This window comes from Nelumbo lutea, chromosome 5 (assembly GCF_056320005.1).
Source record: "Nelumbo lutea isolate HS-2025 chromosome 5, American lotus-T2T, whole genome shotgun sequence".
In the NCBI taxonomy this organism is placed as follows: domain Eukaryota; kingdom Viridiplantae; phylum Streptophyta; class Magnoliopsida; order Proteales; family Nelumbonaceae; genus Nelumbo; species Nelumbo lutea.
Genome location: NC_142688.1, coordinates 23,101,254 through 23,112,816, shown reverse-complemented (window position 1 = coordinate 23,112,816; position 11,563 = coordinate 23,101,254). Strand labels below are relative to the sequence as shown.

General features: G+C 37.3%; 1 protein-coding gene across 1 annotated transcript; it reads right to left on the bottom strand.

Moving 5' to 3' along the window:
• Positions 1–6,221: 6,221 nt before the first annotated feature.
• On the bottom strand, positions 6,222–8,197 carry LOC148850984 (putative galacturonosyltransferase-like 1). Its single transcript, XM_088942914.1, has one exon. The coding sequence runs from the start codon at positions 7,930–7,932 to the stop codon at positions 6,877–6,879; it is 1,056 nt and encodes a 351-aa protein (XP_088799040.1). The 5' UTR covers positions 7,933–8,197; the 3' UTR covers positions 6,222–6,876.
• Between the last annotated feature and the right edge of the window lie 3,366 nt (positions 8,198–11,563).

Sequence of the window (11,563 nt, the reverse complement as noted above, 5' to 3'; positions counted from 1 at the left end):
ATTTATAACATATATTATATAAATATATGTATAATATTATACTATAAATAATAAATGCAAAAAGGCTAAACCCATGCTAAAGTTTCCTCTCTAGGTTTCTAGAGGTATCCCCTCTCTTTGCTCTAAGAAAGTTTCATTCTCGGGGTTTCCTTGGATTTCATCTCATCGTCCACCCTTTGTCGTCCTTATTTCGTCATCGGTTGCTTTTAGGGTGGCTCCCCTCTGGGAGTTGCCCCTATCCCCTTTTCTTTTCTTCCTATTTCCCACTCTCCCCCTCTCTTCTCCTTTCTTCTCCCCTTCTCCCTTTCCCTCACTCTTCTATCTCCTTCTTGATTAACTTGTTCTACTTCTCGTTCTGTCCTCTCACTCATTCTTCTCCTTTATTTTTATTATTTTATATTTTTTTGTTTTTTGTTCTTTTTTCTGGGGATTTTGGTATAGGAGGCTTACTCTTCCTTAATGAATTTGGTGTTGGGTGGTGGCCATTATGGCTACTTTGGATTTCACCGTCGGTGGTTGTTTCCCAACTATATTTCACTAGTGTTTATAGTTTCGGGTGGTTACAGTTATGGCGGTTATTGTTCTGGGTGGTTAAAGTTTTGGTGGTTACGATTCCAGGTGGTTCCAATTTCTTGGTGATAGTTGCAGTTCCTTGGTGGCAATTGTTTTTCATCTCTCATGCCTTTTTGGACTCTCGGTCTTTACCTTTGTGAGTTGCTGCTGTCTTTATCCCTCTCTTTCGGTGGTTGGAGATAGGATCAATTGTTTCTTCTATTGGTGATTCTGCCTCACCTTATATCGGTTGCAGAAGTTTTTTCTTTTCTCCTTTATCCATTGCGTCTATTTTGTTCTTTCTAAGGAATTGTGTTTGTGCTTTCTTGCTTGGTAATGTTATTACTTCTTTGCATTTATACAAGTTTCTTAGTTTGAATGAAATATGATATTTGCCTTAAAAATTAATAAATGATATATAATATGTTTATAAATAGATTATTATGAATATTATATATGTATATAATGCACATATATATTTATATATAATTTATAAAACATATTAAAAATAGATTTGGTTAACCACCGGTTTTTTCTAGATTAACTAAAAACCGAACCAATCCTTTGCTTTTTCAAAAACACCGAACCGATCAGTTTGATTAACTGCATTTTCCAGTTAAATTTGATTATTCGGTTTTTTATATACACCCCTAAATAGTTTTTATTTCTACAATGGATGCATCTCCCCTCTTAAGGGGTCTAATATTTGCTACTGAGAAAGTTGATATTGTAAGTTAAGATAGACACTGATGAACTTGTTTAATGATTTAAAGAATGTGAAACCCATTCTTTGGCATAAAAAGCTGCGAACTGTTTTAATACGCTTTATCTCGAAGCAAACGTGAGAAGAAATTATTTCTCTGGTAAAAAACATTAATTACTTTATCTTTTATATAAAACAAGTCTATGGCACTTGCGGTTGTAAACCAATATATTTTTACTCTTGCCTTGAAAACTAAAAAAAAAAAAAAATTCAAAGAAGAAGAAGAAAATTAAAAAATGAAAAAACGACAGTGTATATAGAAACATGATCCGAGACAAGTTCCATAGGGTACTGATAAGTGATAACTGACCTCCTATCTTCATCCCCATTAAACATGGTTTCTGCTCAAAATGGCGGTTAAGTAATTAATTAATTAGGAATTGAAAGCTTATAGTTTACAACTCATTAGTAAAGTTTCCAATGCAGACATTTTGAATGCAAGCATCAATAAATGAATACTGGATACTGGATGTACATGCAAAATAAACTAGATAGGAGATGTTTAATTAAGGTCCTCCTCAGATTGAATTGAATGTATAATGGGTCAACTTTGTAATCATGTGATGGAGGTGCGGATGGTGCGGCCTGGGATCATGAATTGGAGTTGGTTCCATCTGCCTGCCATATTTCTTTTACTAAATTTTTGCTCATCTCACCAAATATATCCGCCTTTTCCGGATCAAACTAAGTTTAAACTTCAAAATTGGATCTCTCACCATCACAAGCACAACCGATCAAGTCCAAATTCCACAACCCATTTAAATTTCGGTATGGAAATGGAATTCGGTCTGACACCATTCTAATTAATTTCTAAATGTGGACCAGTTACGTACACCCCAAACCCTAATAATAACCAAGGTCCACATCGTCAAATGAATGCGACCATTCAATTGTTGGATGGTCAACAGATCCAGAAGAAACGACTGTCCAATTAATTAATTAATGTGGTCATATTCATACATCCAACGGTGGTCTATTCAACTCTGAATTCTCAACCCCACTACTACTATGCACTTAGTCGTATGAGTACGTACTATCTATCTTATATATCTTGCATCATACCGAATTAAACCATGGATTATTTGTTTTTGTTTTTGTTTTTTGTTTTTTGGTAATTAGAAATCAAAGAATTAATGCATAATCTCGTCCATCGTCGATCGGTTGTTTAATGTTTAATTAGTACTTAATAGGAGTCATAATTAAGCCATGTGGCTTAGTTAGTACCTTAGTGGCAACAGATGGATCGATGTTTTTGTTCTCTATTAAATACATTGCAAATATTAATTGATTGATCATCATATCTTTATCTTCCCTCAAGTAATATATAAATGATGAAAAACATGGATGGCATGTGAATGATGGAGAGCTAAAAAATAAGAGAATAAGAGAGTAGTGGCACTGGATATAAAGTTGCTTAAAACATATATAGAGGTTGGAAATACAATTGGTTAAGACTCACACATCAATCACCATTCGTCAAGTGAATGGTGATGCGATGTGCGGGCTTTATTGAGTGAAACTGAAATCATGAGAATACATTACAAAACACATTTTTTTCTGTTTTTCATTAATAGGCAAGGATTATAATGTTTATATTATATAATTTATAATTTGTACAAAAAATAAATGTATTTTAAATACACTATGAACTAATGTAGGAGTAGCTACATAAACTTTCAATTCAGAAAAATGAGTTAAGAATTAAAATAAATAGAATAAGGAGCTATGTAGCTTTCTTAATATATTTCGAGTGATGAGCAAAATGATCAGGAATCAGACATCTCTCTGCACACTACTCACTCACTCGTACAACTTTTTCATTGTCTCATCATTTCCCAAAAGTTTCCGTCCTCCAACTACATGCTCCAAAACTAAGAAACCTCTCCCGATGAATAAAATTAAGTTCCGTCCATAACCTGTTCAAGCGCCTAAAAAAGTAAAATTAAAAAGAAAAGAAATGTAAGTTCATCCATATTCCTACTGTTGAAGATTGAAAATAATATCTATTCTTTTTTTCTCTTATTTTTCTCGAAAATTCACATCTACGCCCCATAATGTCTCACAACACATCTCTCTGCCATATATTACAAACATCTCTAGATGATGTCGATTTTTATACTATCATTGGAAGATGTTTGTTCCGAATTCAGGGCGGAGATATACTGTGGGACGTACTCCTCTCCTGAAGCCAAAGCAAGGATCCTCGCATAGACAGCTTAAGTAGTGCATTAATTAGTGGAGAAACAAATAAAAGGAATTAATAGAATGATTTAACAGCAGTAATTGCTGAAAGCGAAAATGCCTAACAAATTCATATATGAGCTGATCTGAACCCCCCAACTCCACATTTATCGTACTTGTTACGATTCAACGGTAAATAAAACATGAAAGTATGCATCCTTAGCTTTACAAGTGACCTACTATAACTAATATGTTAATATTAATATTAACCAAACTTTTTTTCTCTTAATAATAACGAAATAAGAATTGAAAAGTAAAACTAGCCAGCTATATGCCTAATTCCTACTATATAGTGCTGCTATTGGAAATAAATAACGTTAAAGTTGAAAGTCGTACGTTCTCAGTCAATCCAAAAGTATGTTTTGTTTGTACAAGTATAAACTAAATGTCAGGAGCAGGCAAATTGAAGGTTGAAGCTGATGCAAAATTCATATACATATAATGTTTTTGGGTTTTAATTACATTGCAATCTAATATACAATTCTGAATTACAATCTTCCACGAGTTTCCTTAATCCTGTTCATAGATTTGGCACCAATCCACGGTTATAATAAAATTAAAAACTTTTGAACTGGACTGATCAATCATTTTAATTTTTTTTTTGCAAGTGACGAGAGGCGACAGAGGAGCATATAAGTTCAAGCTTAAAAAACTACCCAACAAAAGCTTTAAAAAGAGAAAAGAGAGCATATATCCAAAAATTTAAGAACCGCGTATACTTCAATATGTTTCTCTATCGCTTTTGGGGGATCCATGTCATATCAAGGATTTTCTCTCCCCCTTCCTTGTCCAATCTCAAGTCCGTACTTCTGTACTGGAAATTGCACTTGCCACGTGTTAAATAGAATTGACCCCATCTCTTCAATTCGATGGTTCCGCTCTTTTTGATTTTTGACAAACGATAAATGAGAGAGCGTTAGCGCTCAATCTCTCCTCTCTCTCTATACCATTATCCCTTTAATCACCTTTTTGTGTTTTCCACCGACACTTTTGTATTTGACTCTGTAACGTAAATAGAAAATTCCGGATCTCCTACCTACGGAGCTGTACATCATCATAACATGTAAATAGGTAAGATATTCTTAATGTACAGTTATAGATAGGATTTTTGTGTACAGGAGATCCGAGCTCTAAATAGAAAACCCGGACTTCACGTTAGAACTTCATTCCATCATCTTTCTCAGAGCAAAAACCATTATTTTGAGGAACAAGAGATAATTGCATTTGGCTTCATATCGTCCATTTCTATTTCACCAGTCCATCAATGGGCGTGTCCCGCCATTCTTACTTACATCAAACAATTGCATTGCGCAATCGTTGTTGAGCGATGGGAGCACTCATTAAAATTTAATGTCAAAGACTCAAGAGCGCCGGAGCGCCCCTGCCGGGTGCCGGTGCCGTGCTGATCACTCGTTGCTTCGAAGTTTCCTTTGCCCTATAATCATAATAATAACAATAATAAGCGGTAGGCGCGTTGAATGAGCGACAAACACGTAGGCATCCGATTGGATCAAGTAAGCGGTAGGCGCGCTCTCAAATCTCAAATAGCGAGTGAATGAGCATGTTGCTTGTGAGGCACGTGCGACGTCTTCGTGTTTTGAGAAACATTTTAGCCCATACATAATATGATAATACCCCGCACATGGGTGGGGGGATCACATTAAAGCGAGAGACACTACACACCTTACTTACTTGCCATGTTTTGATTCGTGATGAAGAAACGAATATCCTACCCTGTAAAGCTTATTACAGCGTCCGACTCTGTTCAAATGGATTTCTTTTTTTTTTTTTCTTTCGTCTTCCCCCTTTTTTTAATATAATTTAATAATGAAATGAAACAAAAATAGATTAAAATACTCAATTTATACTTTTTCAGTATTCTCCCCATTGGCTATTTGGTCCAGTTGAGGGAAAGTCGTCCTTTACATATTTTATGAGAAAATAGTTGGGATTTAATTGACAATATATATTAAATCTCATCAATGTATCAAAATATAAAACAAGTATACAGTAGTTTTTCTAGAACGAAAAAAAAAAAAAAATCTGAAACGATTCGGACAGCAGCTTATTTATAACGAAATATATGCAACACTTATTTAATCATGTGTCTAAGAAAACTGAAACGATGATTAATAAAGCCTATTAATTCACAGATCTTATCACAGTCGCATCTGAAATCTGGATTGAAAGTTGTAACCCAAATCGTTGAGCAGGCCCATCCCATACCCGTAAATGTTGACGCTCTAGGCCATCTCACTCACGCAAATCGCAATGAGAGACCAGACCCCATATTCGTAAAACCTAAATCATCTCAGCCATCTGAATCTGATGTCTCCGGTAGACTAATAATTTCTTTATGTTATAAAGTTCAATAATAAGATGTACACTCTTTCCCTCTTTCTATTTGAGGGAAATGAATTACTGAAACACGTTCTAGTCTTTCGTCAGTTGGCATTTGGCAGTATTTGGCAAATCAGTCCCCTCCCCGCCAACTAAAACTGTAAGTGTCAAATTCAAATCAGGCTAATTTATTCTTTCCAATTTTATAAATTTATGATCAAAAAACAATAGTGAGACGCGCAGAGAAAAGTCTATAGTCTATACTCTATACTCGATCCAATATATATATATATATATATTATTAAAAGAAAAAGGACAAATCAAATTACCTGTAAAATAAAATCCCAGATGTTATTCATATCTCATTTGTCTGTTTTATTACAAGAGAGTTTCATGAACAAATAAATCATGATTCATGAAGTCAGAAAAAAAAAAAAGGGAAAAGCAAAAAGGTGATCGTTCGCTCTACAAATTAACTCTACATTGAATACAGATGGAACAATTTAGTATTCCCTTTTTTTTTAATTTGCCCTCTTCTATAAGCACTGTGCTGTAACTCTAAGTCTCTGCATTTGCAGTTGCTTGCAGAACCAAAAAAAGAGAAGCTTCTTCAAAGATCTGTAAATATCGATATAATTTACAGACAAAATCCCCATGGACTATCATCTGACCTGCAATAAAACACCTGAGATAGGGAGACAGGGAGGAGAAATAACGAGATCTGCAACGTCGGATATCAGGCTCTGTTTACCGAACCGCTTCAAATCTAATGTAGATATGTAGTTAATTAATTCTCCACTGTTCGCCGTCCCTATGACTAACATGCGCCGGAGAGACTAGCCAATATTGCGAAAACGAAACTAATTCCACCTCCCAAGCTTAATTTGTGTCTCTCTCTAGTCTCTATCTTACTTCTCTCTCCCCCTCGTCCTCTCTCTCTCTCTCTCTCTCGCTCTCGCTCTCGTGCACTCTCGCATCCTTCAGGAATCAAGAGCGGAAGGAGTTTGTAAGAGATCGTAAGGAGCCCACAAGGCGTCCAATGGGCATGGCCGATTCGCGTCCAATCTAGCCCATGGTTTACCTTTCCCACTCCAATGCAAAAGACTTACAGGGCCTGGATGAAGATCCCTGCAAAGTCCTCGAAAATTGTCACCCCCGAGGCCGTGCTGATTCCACCGGTGATCAACGGGAGCAATGTTTCCGGCGAACACCAGCAAGAAAGGGGGTAATGAACCCAGCTCGTAAATCCTCATTCGCTTCTGAAGTTCCATCCATTCTTCAATTTTGGTGGTGTAATCTCCTGCTCTCCATCGCTCGAGATCGATCACCATAACGCCCGTGTTGAAGTAACATGCCTTGCGACCTGCGAACGTCAAGGATAAAGCTGGGTTCGACCAAAACGTCGGCGTGAAGTAAGACGTGAAATTGGCATTACAATATTCTGGGGCAGCCAAGACTGCCTCATCTGCGAGTGGAGTCGCGGAGAGTTTAGCGATGTCGTCGACAAGGATTAGGTCCGAGTCGAGGTAAACCACTCGTCGTATGCACAAGGGGAGGAGGTTGGCGAGGTAATTGCGGGCGTAGTTGAGAGGGCAGTCGAGGGCGGCCCGTATGGAGGTGGAAATGAGGCCGGATACGGCGGAGTCGTCGATGCGATAGAGGTGGAATCGAAGATAAGGGAACGAGTTGGCGATGGTGCGGCGGAGGTAGTCAGTGTCGGCAGAGGCGGAAGTGACGAAGTGGAAGTCTACGTTTTGAGGACAAGAGGAATGCTGAAGGACGGAGAGGATGGCAGCCATGGAACCTCGGAGATAGGCAGCGTCGAGGGTCATTGCGACGTGGACTACGTGATCGGAGCACACGATGCTGTTGTTGCCCTCATCTTCGTCAACAACTACCAAAGGGCATTCCGGAGAATTGTAGAATTCTGGGGCTTCTCTGAATTGCTGAGAAGTAGCAGCAACATTCGTGAAGGTGAGGGAGAGGATGAAGAAAGAGAGGGAGAGGAGGAGGTGAAGGGGTGTTGGTCTGGGCATGGTGGTGTGGTTGCTAGAGAGGAGGGAGGGGGGTGGTGTTGGGTTTTAAGAGAGACAGAGAGAGAGAGAGAGAGAGAGTCGGATTCAAGGAGGGAGGGATTTCTACTTGGCTTTGAATCCACGTTCTCGAGAAAAATGGCTGGCTGTGACTGGGTGGCTGGGTGGCTGGCTGGGACGCGAAGTCAAGAGTTAGAAGCTAAAGTCATTGGCGTCACATTGGTTCCGTATCTTGCTTCCTTTCGTGGAGGGAGGCTGGGAGACTCCAGAGTCTAGAGTCTGGACTCAGTGTAAATGTAAATAAACTAAAGAAATTTAAATAAAAAAAGAAGTCAATTAATTTTTAATCTACAGGAGGAGATACTAAATAGTAAATACTGAGGATTGATGAAATGATAATTTCTTCCCTGCAAGCTGCAATCTACATCTATTAGACTATTACAAGTTTACGACAACACAACTGACTCAACAATGGGTCCCGCACAATGCACATGAAAGGGGAACATTTTTCTGACGTCAATTTGGAATCTACTAACACCGTGGAAGGTAAGATGTGGAGGGACTAGGGAGCATAAAATTTAAACCCCACATGAGATGCGATATATTTACATCACAATTCATAAACCAGAAAGAAAGACTTGCCGCTTTTCTCTGCTTAAAGATTTAAGAAGAACTCTAAATTCTAAGGAAGCTCGCCGTAGTTTCTAAATTCTCCCCAAGTAAGTTTCTAAGTGAAAGATGAATTTGAACAGTTCTTTTTTATTTTTGTAAAAAACTACAAAAAAAGAGGAAAAAGAAACTCATCTTTAAATTTTAAAATGAGATAGAATAGAATTAGAACCTCTCCAACCAACTCAATGCCCCATCCCATCTCACATCTCACACACCGTCAACCTCATCACAGTAAGGAGTGTGTAACAAAGGATTCCTTTTTTGTGAGACATACCCCATACATAGATGATAGTATGACACATTCAATGCCAATTTGCCAGGTATGCAGTAATAATACCCCTCTTTATCAAATTCTGTCATCCACGCGTCTTCTGGTCAAAGAGTTGCAAAATTGGTAAAATCAGTAATGGGATGCATGGAACGAGTTCGGGTCTCCTGCCCACGAGAACCCACAACATAATACCCCTCCGTGAAGTGGAAACTTCTCCCCGCACATGTGAGATGATTTCTATGTGTGACTGTGATAAACGTGAGCAGGAGATCCGGCCTCCCATGGGACCACCAATTAAATAGTAACATCGACCGTCAAAGAGAGGACCCATCTCTCTCTCTCTCTCAAAGATGCCAATTATCTTGCTAAGGAACAGGGAATTTGGAATTAACACCTCTGTTTTTATTTGTAGTTTGTACCGTGGAAAGAAGATGCACTTTTTTTATTGTCTACTAACCAAATTAGCTAATGACTATGTACTGCTCTTCATAGAGGAAAAAATAGTGTTCCAGGAAGTGATGAAACATTGGATAAAGGATAAAAGTGTAAAAAACATTTTCTGAAGCATTGGTACCGAAAAGAAAATGTTAGTGTTACTCCACGAAATATCTTACCTGACAGCAACAATTCCAAACAAAAAAAAGGCACCATCTTATTTTACCTGGCAGCAACTACAACATCAATGCCATACATATACTTTAATTACTGATTATTGATTCTTCTTCTCTTCTTCTTCTTCTTAATTCTGCCAACCAGCAAATTCAGTTACAAATTCTCAAAGAACCTAATAAAATGACAAATGAAAATTTTAATGACTACTTATAAGTAAATTATTATGGCCATTTACGTACTTAAAAAGTTTATTAAACAGATTTTAGCTAGGAAACAGCTCGGTTCCTTCCTTTTGTATATATATAATTCATTTTAGTTTTTACTTCTCGTGTTTGCAATAAGCGTTCGTTTTTATTCTATTTTCTGAAAATAATGCTATTATCTAGAGACTATTGTCGCATCTGTTATTCCTTTTTAGCTGAAAGACCCAGTGGAAGGTATATAGTTGCTTTAAAACTTCTAATGCTTGACCTAACCCTTATTATGATTTACACACGGTGTATGGAATCGGTGCTGTTTCTTCAGCACTGGTGCTGAGTAGGTTTGTTGTTTCTCGAGAAAATGCTTCTTTTGGATCATTGCTACCACATAATCGTTTTTCAGTGCCACATCACTATATTGTTGTTCCTTGTTAGTTAGCAATAGTGAAAAAAAAAAAAAAAAGATTGGAAACGTCGAAAAGAGTGTTTTTGAGAAAACGCTCAAGAATAAGCATCTCTTCAAAGGGCATCGATCGTTCCGAACGACTACAAAATCACCCTTAAATTGGCCACTTCCATAACCACGCCAAGTTAATTAATTTTGTCATCATCCGTCGAATAACGATTCTGATCCAAATTCAAAAACACCACGTAATTTGCTTTTTGGTTGGATTGCTTATAGTGTTAGATTTACCAAGATTCAGAACCCAACATCATTGAATGAGTCCCACATTTAAGGGTAGGGTGCCCACTCTGAAGAACCATAAGAGTCGAATTGACTTGTAACCGCTCATTTAAGAGAGTACCCTGAGCCGAGGAGGATTGAAAGAGGTAGTAGCTATTACCAGAGTGTGAATAAATAAATGGGGAAAAAGGGAAGAGTTACAAACAAGCCAGACCTTAGAACAGACAAAAAATTGGGCCATTTTGCTAGTCCAATTTTAAGGTTAATCAATCAATACCGATCAGGTGTCCATCACTGGGGTAGTCGGTGGGAACTGGGAAGGACGCTTGTGTAGCCCGTCCTTCAATAAGTGAAATTTTCTCCATTAAGACAACAATTAAAATGAATTTTCTAGAAACAGCAAGCCAGGTGAAACATCCACATATGGAAGCCCATCCCTCTACTGAATCCAGATTAATTAGCTGCAGTTGAGATCGAGATGACTGAATCAAGGGCTGTTTACTTTTAACCAAATAATAATAATTCCCCACATTAAACAGCTCCTAGCTAACACACAGCCATCAAATGAATCTAATTTGGACTCTTTTCTAATCTTCCTAGTTCAAAAGGATCAACGATCCGTTCTGGGTATTTGACGGATCTCGGCCAGTCCAAATAAATGTTCAAACTTGAAATTTAGGGCTGAAACAGATCTAATTGAATTCAAATGAGGTATATCCAAATTCATCAATCTTTTTTTTAAGAAACATAACTTCAATTTCAATTTATTTATATATTCAAATATTCCATTCAAATCTGGTTCAATATAATATAAAATAAGAAGTTAAGAACTCATATATTATCTATCTACAAACTTATGTTTATTTAAATCCCAAAATCAAACTTAATCCTAAAAATACTTTAAAAGTAAATTCTAACACAATCCTGGTGGATCAAGTCAATCAATATCGAAATCTCGATCTAACTAATAAATGAATCGCATTTTCTTTTTTATTTTTTGTAATCTGTTCCAAATATGGTTAAATGGACGTTCGAATTCGACTTGAACGAATCGACGTCAAATCAAATTATTTCCAACCCATTTAGTGAATAATGGAGATGCACCAAAAAAAAAGAATCTGGGTGGACAGATTTCCTACTCACTTTCTTTACTCGCACTCTACCTACCTTACATTGCAACCGCACATCTAACCG

Coding starts and splice junctions, on each gene's coding strand:
- LOC148850984 (XM_088942914.1), bottom strand. CDS start 7,932: ATGCCCAGACCAACACCCCTTCACCTCCTCCTCTCCCTCTCTTTCTTC.